The sequence below is a fragment of the Mauremys mutica genome, chromosome 4 (assembly GCF_020497125.1).
Source record: "Mauremys mutica isolate MM-2020 ecotype Southern chromosome 4, ASM2049712v1, whole genome shotgun sequence".
Taxonomy (NCBI): Eukaryota; Metazoa; Chordata; order Testudines; family Geoemydidae; genus Mauremys; species Mauremys mutica.
The window spans coordinates 133148756-133163277 of NC_059075.1; the positions used below are offsets into that span (position 1 = coordinate 133148756).

The following is a 14522-nucleotide window of genomic DNA, read 5'->3' on the forward strand; positions in this document are numbered from 1 at the left end:
GGTAATTGGTGTCAGTCGGTCTGTCTGCGTCCCTGTGCGGTTTGGGTTGGTAACCACGCTTTCTGTTCCTCCTCTCCTCTCTCAAAGGACCAGGTCTCGAAGGACAAGGCCCTGCAGAGTATGGCCTCCATGTCATCCGCACAGATCGTATCCGCCAGCGTCCTGCAGAACAAACTCAGCCCCCCTCCTCCTCTTCCTCAGGCTGTCTTCTCTGCTCCCCCCAGGGTAAGGGACTCCACTCTCCCCAGGTGGAAGAAGGCTCGCCCTGTGTTCCCAGCCCAGCAGGATCTGCCACATGGAATGGGCTAGGAACACTGTCTAGGAAGGAGGTCGAGCCACCACAGGCTCACCTGCCGCCCTGGGAGTTGATACAGGGGACAGCAGGGGAGGGGTGGCTGCAAGGGAGCTCACAGCTACTCCAGTCCTAAGCTTTTCCGACAGGCAGCTTTGTTGAGGAAAGGGGCAGGAGAATTGGCCCTTGGGGAGCTCACAGCTACGGCATTCCCCTAGCGGATTTCCTGCTGAAGACGTGGTGTCCCGGTTGGCTGTAGGCTTGCTGTGCAACCTTAAAGCCCGCTCAAAGGGGCGGTAAGATGTGTCGCGGGGTGTTGGGATGTGCGGCTAAGTCCTGACCATTCCTTCGTGTGTGCTTTTGTTTCCCCAGTTTTGGAGCGGGTCTATCCCAGGACAGCCTGGACCCTCTCAGGAGTAAGTAAAGAGGCACCTCAGGTCTCGATCAGACCATATTTATGGCTGCTGATGCTTTAATATGCTTTGGTTTTCTCCCCCCAAGTTCTTGTCAGTCAGAGATTAGGAAAGCAGTGTGCTGTTACGGGAAGAGCAGGGACCCCGGGGGGCCAGGTCTCCTAGGTCCTATGCCCAACTCTGCCAGCTTAGGCAAATCACTGGTGTGCACGTTTTTAAGACTGCATGTGAGCAGTGTGTGGAGAACAACCTGATGCACACAGCTGGCTCCCATGTAGTCAGGAGAGGGTCAGAAACCTGGGTGTAGAACTCCCCTCAACCACCAGGGGTGGGTTCCTCTGGGGTGGGCTGTGGGGAATGTTTGCCTGGCCACTGCCCGTGCTGAGTGTGTTGATGGATGGAGGACTGCTGTATCTCTGGCCTGAGGCTATGGCAATGATCCACCAATATTTCGCTGCTAATGACTTGGTCCTGATGATCTCTGGGGTCCAACCAGCGCTGGTGTCTGGCTGATTGCTGTGTGCACTGAGAACATGGGCCTCCGGATGAGCTGCATTTATACTAGACCAGGGGTAGGCAACCTATGGCACGTGTGCCAAAGGCGGAACACGAGCTGATTTTCAGTGGCACTCACACTGCCCAGGTCCTGGCCACCAGTCCGGGGGCTTTGCATTTTAATTTAATTTTAAATGAAGTTTCTTAAACATTTTAAAAACCTTATTTACTTTACATACAACAATAGATTAGTTATATATTATAGACTTATAGAAAGAGACCTTCTAAAAACATTAAAATGTATTACTGGCACGCAAAACCTTAAATTAGAGTGATTAAATGAAGACTCGGCACACCACTTCTGAAAGGTTGCTGATCCCTGTACTAGACTAAGGGGATGTGTCAGAGAGGGAGGATGGGACGTATCCCAGTCCATGGTGGAGAGTGGTGGGAGGGGCGCAGAAGGCCTCTTCATTTGGGGAGGAGAGAGCAGGGCAGGCAGATGTAGGGAGCTGAGAATTAGCAGCTGGTCTCTGTGTGCATGTGCACAGGCACACAGCATGGATTTTGGGTATCGATGTTCTTGTCTTAACTGTCCAGGAAGCGTCCATCAGCTCCCTATGGAGAGGAGGTGGGGTGGGGGGACACTTTATAAACGAGATTCTCATTAACTTCCCTAATGATGCACTTTGTTTTTCAGCATTAAACCATTTGCACAACCAGCCTACCCCATCCAGCCACCAATGCCTCCATCACTAGCCAGTAAGTGGGTCGCTTTCACTGGTGGCCAGATTTCCGCCAGTGCCTTGCCTCTTGGAGGCGCAGAAATATTTGTTTGCTTGCCTTAATGCCCTTGGCTCCTCCCCCAGATGAAGGCTCCACCCCCAGCTTCTGCCCACTGCCCATGTGCATGTTCACATATGCATCTCTGTGTCCTGTTGCCATGGCCACCTGAGCGCTAACTTCTGGGGGGCTTTTTCCTCCTCTTTCCATCATCTCCTGCCCCCGGGATTCACACTTGAGGGCAGAATTGTCTCTTCTGCATCAGAGATGATACCCAAGCTACCAGTCCTGGAGAATTGGTCCAAGCCTCAGATACTAGGGTGTCACCTCCATATCACAGTCTGTAATTCACCAGGATGCAAAGCTCCCAAGACTGCCCCTGATCCTGAGTCTCCTCAGTCCGCTGGGACGAGAACCTGCCCTGTTTAATTCTGTTATCAGCAACACCCTGCCACCCGGTGTGCCCAGAAATAGAGCAGCCTCCCAGCACACCCACTGATCCTTCCACCTTTCCAAACGTAACCCAGCTAACCCAGCGTGGCTCTTTATCGCTCCCTAGTGGCTAGACCAGGTGTAGAGGTTAGTGAGTCTATTACTGCTTCCAAGGTAAGGGAGTCTGTTCTTTAGCCCACGCAGTAAAGGCTAATGATCTTGGCTCCAGAAGTCCTAGTTTCAATCCCCGTGGGTGACCCAGCCAGCATCATTGTTATATATTGAGCCAGAAACACAGGTGGAAATCCCCCATCTCACAAACAATAATCTGATTAGCCAGGAAGACCAGTTAGCCACAACAGATCCTGGAAGGGCTGTTAGCCAAGACCAGCGATCCTCTAAGGCATTGGTTCTCAACCTTTCCAGACTGCTGTTCCCCCTTCAGGAGGTTGATTTGTCTTGCGTATCCCCAAGTTTCACCTCACTTAGAAATTACTTGCTTACAAAATCAGACAGAAACATACCAAAATGTCACGACCACTAGTACTGAGAAATGGCCGACTTGCTCATGTTTACTATATAATTATAAAATAAATCCATTGGAGTATGAATATGGAGTATTACATTTCAGTGTATGGTATATAGAGCAGTATAAACAGGTCCTTGTCTGTATGAAATTTTACTTGGTACTGACTTCGCTAGTGCTTTTTCTGTAGCCTGTTGTAAAACTAGGCAAATAGCTAGATGACGTGACGTACCCCCAGAAGACCTCTCTGTACCCCCAGGGGCATGCGTATCCCGGGTTGGGAACCACTGCTCATGGGGAAGGGAGGGTGATTGTTTTTGACAGTGCTGTGGTGCCTACGCACCTCGATCAGGAATCAAAGCCCCGTGGTGTTAGGTGCTGTGCGTGTGTGTAATTTAAATAACCGTCAGACCCCGTCCCCAAAAGTTAGCAGGGATGGGAGAGTGGGGGATGTCCCTGGTGGGACAGGCCTCTGTTTACCCCCAGTGTTCACAGAACGAGCGAAAGGGTTAAACACACAGAATGTGATCTGGAGCTGGTGTGGGTCTCACGTATCCGAAGGGAGCATGTGAAGGCTGAGAGTCGGACCGGGCTGTACGCCAGGGGAAGTTTCCTGGCAATACTAACGTGATGTGGCTCCGTGTCCCTCTCTAGTGGTAGACCACATAGAGAGATGTGTGTGTCTGCCACCTCCTACTGGGCACTGGAATAGGCCCCCAAGGAAGGGGGTTGGCAGCCCCATTGCATGACACCTCTAGAGCCAGCCTCGAGGTCCCCTCCGAATGCCCCGCACTTACGGCGCTCCAAGTTATCGTGTGTGTGCAATGATGCGGATAGAAACCGCTGTCCATGTACATGCTGCCACTGCAGCTTACGTACTGCGCATCAACTCAATGCACAGCAAACCTGCCATCTAGACCTGTGTTAATGTAGGAAACAAGGCCAGCGGCGGCTAGGAGAAAGGGCAGCTGGACTTGCTGAGACCCGCCAGATCGTTTTCCATGTGCGCGTTGCGGGCACAGATTTCCCGGAGCTGCCCCAAGATGCTCTAGGGGATGGGGGGTTATCCCATGGCTTGCTGGATGGTCTCTCCATCTCCCTTCTAGGTTATGAGCCCCTGGCTCCTCTCCCACCAGCTGCCTCGGCCGTGCCCGTCTGGCAGGACCGCACCATCGCCTCCGCCAAGCTGCGGCTCCTGGAGTACTCGGCGTTCATGGAGGTGCCGCGGGATGCTGAAACGGTAACCCTGTGGGGGGTGCTGGGAGTTCGGAACCACCCCCTCCCAACCAGACTGAAGGGGAGGGGGCGTCCCATTGATCAGAGGGGGCATTTCCCCTGTCCCTATTTTGCTTAGCACCAAGCATTGGCACCCAGGCACATGTCTGGGGTCCCCCAGAGCTGCCCCTGTGCAGCAGAGGGGAGTGGAGAATGATTCTAGGCATAGCTTGCGTCCCTGTGATCTCTTAGCCCGGGTGGTGATGGGAGGCCGGAGGGTTCTGGGTCCCGGCGTCTGACACAGCTTCACCGTGGTGCCTGTGGTTCCGTGGTGTCCATGCATCTAGGGCGACCGATGACTGCTCCCACGACGCTAACCCTTCCTGCTTCCTCTACAGTATAGCAAACACCTCTTCGTGCACATCGGGCAGACGAACCCCTCGTACAGCGACCCCCTGCTGGAGGCCGTGGACATCCGCCAGATCTATGACAAGTTCCCCGAAAAGAAGGGGGGCCTGAAGGAGCTCTACGAGAGAGGACCCCAGAACTCCTTCTTCCTTGTCAAGTTCTGGGTAAGGACAGTGCACACACCCTCACCAATGCCCAGCTGTGCCTCTAGAGCCCCTCCCAAACGCTCCCGCACACCGTGACGGGCAGGAGCCGGCAGCCCTGTTTGTACAATGATTTGAGTCAAGCCGGAAGAAGTTTGCTCCTCACGAGAAGCCAGGGTGGCAGCTGGCAGCTGTGGACAGACATGCAGGGGCTTTTATCAGCCATATCACTTGGGGGGTGATCCTGCCTGTCTTTACAAGCCACACCAGCTTGGGCTGGGTCCAGGCTTGGGTGGGAGATCTTCCAGGCTCACTGGAGACGGCAGGAACAGGTGTAGGTGAGTCAGAAGAGGGACCCGCTTCCCTCCCAAGTCAGTGCAGTGCTGGGAGGGGGGCTGTGTTGGGAGGGGGCTCTTCTCTCTACGTCACTGCTCAACCCAGGGACGTGCCATCTTCAACGCTGCCATTTCAGCCCCAGCCACGTGCTTCCGGCGGGGAATAGCCGGCGCAGCCGACACCATTGGCACGGGAGGGAGACAGTCCCTCATCCTGTAAGCAGGGGGTCAGGCTGCTCTCTGTCCCTCCCTGCCTGCAACACTGGGCCTGGGAAGAGGAGGTGTGAAGTGCCCCTGGAATCGTATCCCCCTTCCAGCCTGGCAGCAGAGTGAAGAGGTGCCCATTCCAGTTGCCCCCCCGGCCCAGGAGAGGGAGGAGAAGAACCTCTGGAGCCGCAGGGAGGGAAGAGCTGATATGGGGGCTGAGAGGGGAGGGCCACAAAATTAATTGCTGGCCTGGAGGAGGAGCAGGTTGTGGGGATGGCGGAGGCATGAAATTAACGAGCGGGGGCTGGGGAGAAGTTGGAAGCTCCGTACCAGCGTGTCTCCCACAGGGGGCCAAAATCTCCTTTCTCTGTACGTTTGGGAGAGCTGGCGGCACTGCGCACACGTGCGCACACGTTCAAAAATCAAGACTGATCAAAACACACTTTTAAAAGTCTCCTGGTTTGGGGCGGGGTGGGTGAGTCTGACTCCTGCTTTCTAACCTCTTAAGGTTGTCCATACTGTGTCCTCCTGAGATGGGAATGGCCCCAAGGGTAAGGACCTTGGTTTTAAGATTCGGCAGCAGTGTTTGCAAGAACAGAGGTATTTAGCTCCGATGTCCTGGCCAAATTCCAACTGGGGTAACTACATCCTGCCTCAATTCTCTGCCCAGCCCGCTGGGTTGCAGTGGCTTATATGGTATTCTCCACTCCCTGGCCTAACCTAGCGTGCGCTCTTGCTGCACGCTGTCCAACAGCTGCCATCTTTCTCCCCAGACGTGGGTGCGTCTCAGGAGGGGCTGACGTGCTCTCTGTGCAGTCAGTCTGCGGAGAAATGGTATTTCTATAAATCAGTGATTTTTTATTTATTTATTTTTTACCTCCAGGTCCCTGTTCCCCAGAGCTCCACATTCTGGACCTTCCCACCTCCAGCCAAAGCTTAGCTCAGTTCCTGGTAACACCCTCCCTCTCCCTCTGCTTTAGGCGGATCTGAACAGCACGATCCAGGACGGTCCTGGGACCTTCTATGGCGTGAGCAGCCAGTACAGCAGTGCAGAGAATATGACCGTCACCGTCTCCACCAAGGTGTGCTCCTTTGGGAAACAAGTCGTCGAGAAGGTAGAGGTGAGTCCCACGCCTGTGAGGGAGTGCAGGCTAGTGGCTAGAGCACGAGGTGGAGAGTCAGGCCTCCTTGGGATCTGGTCTTGGCTCCAGGAGACAGCGAGACTGGCAAGAGCAGGGGGCTGAGAGTCGGTGCCCCTGCATCCCATTCCCAGTTCTGCAGCTGGCTCCCTATGTCATTTGGTGGAGTCACTGCCCCTCTGTGCCTCAGTTTCTCCATCTGTAAAATGGAGAAGGTATCTACCTCCCTGGGGTTTCAAAGCTGAATTAATAGAGATCTGTGTCATTATTATTTACCATAGGAATGTGCGGTGCTGTGTCACAGGTAAAATGTGCCAGATGCTAACAGAATCCGGCCCCAAAGACCTAACAGCCTAAGGGCACTATTGAGTGGAAATAGCTGGATGAAAACTGCTAAAGCCCATGTTCCTTAAACAGATCTAGCCGCATCTAGTACCTGAGCTAGTAAATTTCAGCCTTCTGCAGTGATATTATCCCAGTTCGCTTAGGCTCTTGCTGCAGATCCCCATGTGTTTGCTACCTCCATCCTCCATATTGCATGCTCTTATTCCTGCCTGCTCCCTTGCACTCTCTGATGTCAGCCATGGGCTAACTGTGTAGTAACACTGAGCACCTGGATCCATTCTCCTGCAGACAGAGTATGCACGGCTGGAGAATGGCCGGTTCGTCTATCGAATCCATCGGTCCCCCATGTGCGAATACATGATCAACTTCATCCACAAACTGAAGCATCTCCCGGAGAAGTACATGATGAACAGCGTCCTGGAGAATTTCACCATCCTGCAGGTACCCGACCTTGCCTCCTTCCTTCTTCTTCCATCCCTGGTCTCCACTTCCAGGCTCACCATGCATAAGTGATGCATGACTTACTGATGACCACCGTCATATGACCACCCTTTGTTGCATGTAGGTGCAAATCCCCTCCCCCCCAAGGTTAAGACTGAAGATGTCCCCCCATTATAGACCAGGGCCTAAACTTTCAGAAGTGACTCATTATTCTGGATGCACTCCTTGGGATGCCTTAAAGAAGCCTGATAGTCAGACAGTGCTGAGCATCTGCCCGCTGGAAATCAGGCTTGTTTAAGGTGATTCAAGTTCGGTGCCTAAAATCATTTTGAAAACACAGGCTCTAATTTTTTCAAAGCCATTTCCTTATCAAACCAAGTTCCCTAAAACCTAGAATTTTTACAGGCCACATCTTGTGCCAAGGTGGCCTTTTTGGGAAAGTTTGAGGCAAAATCTCTCAGGGATTTTGAGAGAGTTTGGGGAGAGGGGCAGGAGGGTGTTAATCCCTTTTTGTTCACACAAATGTTATCCTTCAAAAGTGCATGTGTGTATAAAATACAGTAAAAATGAAATGTGAATAGACACTATAGAGACACCCATATTAACAAATAGATATGCAGCTGTGTACCCCGCTACATGTAATTCACTAGAGCTGGTCACAAAATAGTCCTCAAAAGAGTTTTCCATCAAAACAAATACTGTTTAGACAAAACTGAAAATTTTTGAGAAATTATGTAGATTTCAATGCCATTTCCCCCAGAAAATTTATTTTCCAAATGAAATTTCTTTTGGAAATGTTTGTTTGTTTTGTTTATTTGTAGATTTTTATCATTTGTACATTATTCCATGACATGTAGTAGTAGTGTAAAATCTGCCATCATATGTCATGTCATATCAGAACTAATGTAAAAAAAATTATATAAAAACATTTTTAAAATAATATAAATTTCTAAAGAAAAATTGCACTTGGAAAAATTTTGAAATTTTATTTCAAACACTACTTTTGGGGGGCGGAATTTCTGTTTCATGGGAAATTTTGAAAATATTTGTTTTTGCAAAGTGTCAAAAATGTCCCATGAAACAAAAGTTTGGAGTTTGCACCAGCTCTAGATTTCATCTACGTTGTACTGGGGCAAGTGGGTTCACGAGGTACAAGCCAGCGGAGACTCTTTCTCTGGGGGGAGTGGGGGGATGGAGGGGGGCGTGGGTGTGGCGAGAGGATACAGATCTATAAAATAAATCCACATGGTAAAACTGCCTTACAAGGTAACACAGAACCCATCTGTGGACTCTCCTGACTCTGCTCTCTCTCCTGTCCACCCAGGTTGTTACAAATAGGGATACCCAGGAAACCTTGCTCTGTATAGCCTTTGTTTTTGAGGTATCCACCAGCGAGCACGGCGCCCAGCACCACGTGTACAAGTTGGTCAAAGACTAGAGGCCCTGTGGGATGGGCGGGGTGTGGGTGGGAGAGGTCTTTGCGGAGAAGCTGCCCGTGCAGGATGCCTCGGCGGAAGTCTTTTGAAAACGAGAAAAAGAAAAGCCAAAAAGACTGACTCACAATCAAAGATGTTTTCTACTTAGGAACAATTAAAAAAAAAAAAAAAAAAGAAGAAAAAGAAACCATAGAGCGAAAGGAAGGGCTCATCCAGAGCTGGAAGGGGAAAGACTTGGCCTTCGTCATTGCTGACGCCTACCGCCTGTGTGCCTTTCCCAGCATGCCGTCCTAGAACGGCATGTTGCCACATAGACCGACAACCCCTTCTTAATACCCAGATGCACCTCCTTCCTCCTTGCTCAGATATAAATGATCGTGCGCCCTGGCCCAGCTCTGCCTGGCTTCGTTCTGATGAGTGGATGGTGCCGAAATGGCCTTTCGGAGTGGGATGAGAAAGTGGATGCTGCCTGGTTTATCCAACAAGACGTGGTTTGGTCTGGAATCGGGCATGGGAAAGGGAGAATTTTTCTGCCCCACTCTCTGCAGTGGGCTATGTGCAAAGCCAGCATGGCCCCCAGAGACACGGGTCAGGTCTTTGTGTGGAACGTCCCCGTCAGTTGGTTGCAAGAGGGAATGGTGACTGTAAAACGTGTTATCACAGCAGTGGCACTGAGCGCTGTATTTGTTTCAGGAGTGCAGTGATCCTGCAACACTGTCCCTGGAGCTATGGTTATGGAGGTACCACAACAATAGGTCTGGCATTATGGTTCGTGCGGGAGGGCGGTGGTCCCACAGCAGTGTCCCAGATGTTGGGAGTGTTGGTGCATCACCTTGGCGCGTGTGTTGAGCCAGTTGAGAGAAGAGGGTCCTAAGGGCATGGCTGTTTGTGGGAGGTCAGAGCAGGTGGTGGGAGGACCGGAGGGTAGCAGAGGGACAGGAAGGGGCTCCGCTGGAGAAAAGAGCTCTCCGAGGCTATGGAGACAGCAGTATAATGTCTGTACTCAGGCAGAATCTGAGAGGGCTATGTGCCGGCTGGGAAAGGATGGGATCACCCAGGAAATTCTCAAACATCCCAAGCGACTGGAAGCTTTAAGCAACTCTTGCTGATGTTTTGGCATCTGACTTCATGGCAGAGACACAGGAAAAGCTTAGACCAAGGCTGGAAGATCAGTTTAGCAGGGTATTAACTTTCCCTACCAACCTTCATTGCTTTCCTGATCGTTCCCATCTGCAGGCAATGGAGTGGGGTCTACCCATCCACCACACTGGTACCTTATAACCCACCTCCCATTATCCCCATGAGCCAAATCCACCGGTGGTGTAAACCACACAATTCCCTGGACTTCAGGGGTGTCGCATTGGCTGAAATCTGGCTACGTGGCTGTGACAAAATGGAAGGTGGTGATATGGCTGGAGTACGGCTTAAAGGGACACTGTTGGGTAGTGAAGGTCCAAAATTTAGGATTTGTAATTTAAAGGGGCAGTTGGGAGAGTTGCCCAAACTTGAATGGAAACATTTTTTTTCATAATTTTTTTTAAATTAGGTTTTAAAATACGTATTTTGTAAGAAGCGAGTGTATTTTGAATTGGGGTTGATCTCTCCTGCCCCTGCAGCGTTTGCAGCCCAGCCTTGTGAAAGTGACTGGAACCAAAGTGAAACTGACGCATATAGTGTCAGTTCAGATGCAGGAACAGGCCAACTAGCAAAACAAAAAGATGCAAAATGGATCTGTGTGTGGAAAAATCTGGTTTTAACGACCTCCGGGGCTATTAGTTGGCAGTGCTGGGAAAGATGTTTGTCTGGGGTTTTGTAACAAAAATCCAGGCCCCAGCGCTGTGTGTCTATACAACACCTAGCACGGTGGGGCCCTGCTAAGGCCGCTCAGTGCTACTGAAACAAACCGGAATAAAAGGTGATGAGGGTCCTCCTCTCCCCCTGAAGTCAGTAGGAGTTTGGGTTCTCCGCACCACCCAGGCTTAGGCCCAGGGGTTTTTACTCAGTAGTGTTCCTCTAATTATTCATTTGTGGCTTAATAGTAAGTAATAGGGAAATTGCAACAGCATTGTGTTTTCCTACCCTAATTTACATATGTAAATTTCCTCTCTCTTCCTCTTTGGCATTTTCGGTCTGACTTTTTTTCGGTTTAAGCTTTTCCCTTGCCCCATCTGCTCTTCCCACAGCCTCACGCACTTCCCAGCACGCCTCTCACACTAAACTGCCTCTCCTATGCCCTTTCCAATCCCTGCTGAGGGACGTGGCTTTTCCACTGAGGAGCTCTGAGCCTGTCGCTGGAAATGGGGATTTCCTTTGAGAACTTTGTTACTAACGGGGGGAGCTATCTGGGGCTGCGTTTCGGGGAGGGGGCGGTACTGCAGGAGGGAGGTAGGAGTAGGAACCCGCTTCTTTTGCCACTAAGGCGAGTGAGTCTGGCGGAGGCTGGAGCAAGAGAGATTGCTAGCACGAAGAGGGGGAATGGATGGGCCTGCTAGTGTCTGGAGTCCAGGGGTCCTTGATGCCCTGCTAGATTAGCTTGTAGGCCTGAGCCCAGCGAGGCTGCTGTAAGGGGAGGTCCCAGTGCTGGAAAAATGTCCGTCTCCTAGGAGACTGCAGATCTCTGGAAAGGGACCCAAAGAGAGCGGGGGTCTTTGAGATGGTGCCTGAAGGAAGAGACTGGTCATATCAGGCGGACGGTGATTGTGCAGATCTCAAGGGTTTGGTGCATGTAAGTGGCATAGATGTAGTGGAAGGAGAGCAACTGTCCTTAGGATCCTCTCCCTTCCTCCCCATCACTCTGCAGACTTCTCTTCCTTTCTCTGTCTTCAGGAGGGGGCCTGCTCCGGATGAAGGGGGACAAGGGGGGGATCTCACAGACATGTGAGCCCTCCTGCATTGTGCTGCTTCCTAAACTGGTGGGTTAATGGCTTGTCATTTCATTGCTGCCTTCCTCCCTCCCTCCTGGGAGGAAAGTGAGAGCAGTGCTGGGTTGAGGATGCGGAAAGGAGGGGAAGGGGATGTTATGGAGACTGACATTTCATTGCTTCATACCCTGTCTTTCCCAGCCGACTTAGCCTCGCTTTCAAGGGGCTGAATCTTCAGTTTTGATCCGTTTCTTCTTCCTTTTTATCCCCCCCCCTGCTCGAGCTAGGGATTGATTAGCATGTTGTTCTGATGGCTAGATGCCCAGACATTGCTTGGTGGCCAGGTGCACAGTTATCGCATAGCTAGGTAGGCAGGCAGCCAAGCTATGGGCCTTTGAATCCAATATGGCGGCCCTGGGTGCTGCTGTGTGGGAATCCAATATGGCAGCCTTGGGTTTCTGTGACTGGGGGAAACTGTCAGGAGCATTGAGGGAATTGTGAAGAGGGAGCAGGTTTCCAACCCGTGAAGGAAACCATCTGTTGGTCAGAGTTTTTCTAGTACAACGTATTGAACTATTCTAGTAACATTGCAATTGGTGCCACTCATGGGTGTCCTGGAAACACCTTCCCGGGGAGTCTTGACAGACACTCCTATGCCCACATGAGCCTGAGGAGCCACTGGGACCGTTGACGGAGTGGCCTGTCAGAACCAGAGCAGTAATACTGCAAAGCCCAGTGCACTAGCTCAGGAAACACCTTACTGCAGAGAATACACGGCGGCGGTGGGGAGCAAACAGCAGGCGCTGAAGTTCCAAGGACTGACGGTACATGGAATTGAGGGCGAAGGCGTGTGGAGGCTCCCAGGACTGCCAAATCTCCACCCCGAGTTAGTCTGAGCCTTGGTCCCCAGTCCCTTTGGGTGGGTAGAGCAAATGTCCCAGGCTCCCTGTCCCCCTGGGCGTGGGTGGTGGTGGTGATAGTGCTGGGAGAGTAGCTGTCTCAGAGTGGCACAAGCTTCTTTCCTCGGAAGACTCAGTCATCGGTGGCTGATTCTCGAAGGCCGAGTGCGCTGATGTCTGGACGCTTCGGCCCACCTCTAGCTGCAGGGTAGGGAACAGCTGGAGTAGCTCTAGTGGGAGGAGGAGGCGGGGAGCTGCAGTCTATGCAGTTCGGGAGGGGGAGAATCCTGAATCCCCATAGGCCCAGGCAACTCTCCCTTTCTGTGCCCGTGTTCCAGTGGTGGGGAGACCTGGCTGGGTTTATTATATGTAGCATGTTTGTTTGTTTCACTCGCAGATCTAAAACTCTGGGAATTGAGGTTCACCCCCCCCCTTTTCCAAGCATTCCCGTCAGCATGCGGACATGCAACAATGCCCCCCTGCTCTTCCCCTTCCTAAACCTGCCTTCTCAAGAGAGGGCGCTGTATACACTCCTGAAGCAGGCTCCTGTCCCCTCGCCGAGGGGAGGGTGGGGGGAGTTTGCTCTGCTAGCCGAGTTAGGCTTTATAAAAACCCAACCCAACCCCGCCCCGCCTTTGTTTTTGCCCTGCTCTCGCACTGGGCCAGAGCCCCGTTTGAAAGAATCTCTTCTTAAACTGGACTGTTTTATGTTTCTTAGCCCTTCATCTGCATCCTTCCCTCCCTTGTAATCTCAGAGCATCATGCAGTAGATCCGCTGCCTAGTTCCCTGGCTGTTCTCACACGCCCTCTGACCTCTGGTTTGCGGACACAAATACACACGTGCGTGCTGCCCGTTAGCCCGGATGCCGCTCACCCCTAAGGGACAGCAGCAGAGATGCCAAGTGCTTGGCTCTCCCGTAACGGGACTTAAACAGGTACCCAGAGACTCTTAATCAATAACCAAGCCCCTTCCTTTCTTCCGCCCCCATTATATTTATGAATTTCACATGAAGTACTGTTTTATTTTTTTAAAGACTTTGTAAAGCTTACCAGGGTTATGGTCACCATTTGTAGAGCTGTGTCAGTCCACAATGTAAAACCATTTTTTATGTATTATATTTTTTGTGTATTTTTTTAATCCAGCTGTGATGGGTTGTATCATATATTTGTTGTGTTTACTGTATCTGTCCAACTTCAGTGAGATGAGACAGTGGAGCTCCTACAAAACTATGGGTCTGCTGAAAACCATTAAAATTATTTGTTCATGGGTTGGCTCAACACAGTTCCTGAGCTGGTATTTTTATTGTCTGTTGTTTTGTATCATTGCACTGACTAGAGGCCCTAACCGAGATCAAACCCCATTACGTTAGGTGCTGTACGTATACAAAGAAAGAGAGCCTTATAAAGAGCCTACTGTCCAAACAGACGAGACAAAGGGACTATCTTTGCTCTCATTTTACAAATGGGGGGGGGGGGGGTTGTGAGATGAAGTTCCTTTCTCAAAGTCACACAGAGAGTCTGTGTCTGAGCCAGGATTGAACCCAGATGTGGATCCAGTCTCTTAACTCCATTATCACCCTGCTATTTTCTATAACCTCGTGGATTGCTGGCGATGGGGTTTTGTTGGGTAAGGGGTGCTTTTTTTGTTGTTAATCCACTACAATCCATCCATCATCTTCAAGAGGCAAAACACAAATTCCTTGCCTTGATTTCCCCAACTGTAAGATGGGGGAGAAAAAGCGGATCACTGTTTAGATGAATATCAAGACCTATTGATCAGAGAAGTATTTTTCGTACAAAATCTTGGGTCATCATTTGCTTCAGGAGACCGCAACCAAGCCAGCAGTGTATGTATTGGTACTCACATTCTGAATGTCAGAGGGAGTATTTCCATTTTTGGCCATGAATGTCAGAAGTCTGAGAGTCTGTCTGCTTGTTCGTTCCCACCCCCCTTTGAAAATTAAGAACCCTAAGTGGAGCTAAGAGCATCCCCATCTGCACTGAGTCTACTGGAGACAGGCTACCAAGTTGCTGGCCCTGGAATCCTGGGGGAGAGGCCTCCCCAGAAAAGATACTATTGCCCTGGACTGAGAGATCTTTTCTACTTAGGTTCCATGGATGCAGAGCGGGTGAAACAGACTGTGTAGATAAA

The 14522-nt window shown here is 51.1% G+C and overlaps 1 protein-coding gene across 3 annotated transcripts in view; it reads left to right on the top strand.

Moving 5' to 3' along the window:
• The window catches only part of TEAD3 (TEA domain transcription factor 3), a 58096-nt gene extending 44444 nt beyond the window's left edge, over window positions 1-13652 (top strand). For all 3 annotated transcript variants that reach the window (XM_045013797.1, XM_045013799.1, XM_045013798.1), the window contains 8 exons: window positions 88-225; window positions 665-708; window positions 1901-1962; window positions 4048-4181; window positions 4555-4728; window positions 6230-6370; window positions 7022-7174; window positions 8499-13652. In XM_045013797.1, coding sequence (XP_044869732.1) covers window positions 88-225; window positions 665-708; window positions 1901-1962; window positions 4048-4181; window positions 4555-4728; window positions 6230-6370; window positions 7022-7174; window positions 8499-8612 — 960 coding nt within the window. In that variant the 3' untranslated portion in view covers window positions 8613-13652. The remainder of the gene's footprint in view (window positions 1-87; window positions 226-664; window positions 709-1900; window positions 1963-4047; window positions 4182-4554; window positions 4729-6229; window positions 6371-7021; window positions 7175-8498) is intronic.
• Window positions 13653-14522: the final 870 nt, after the last annotated feature.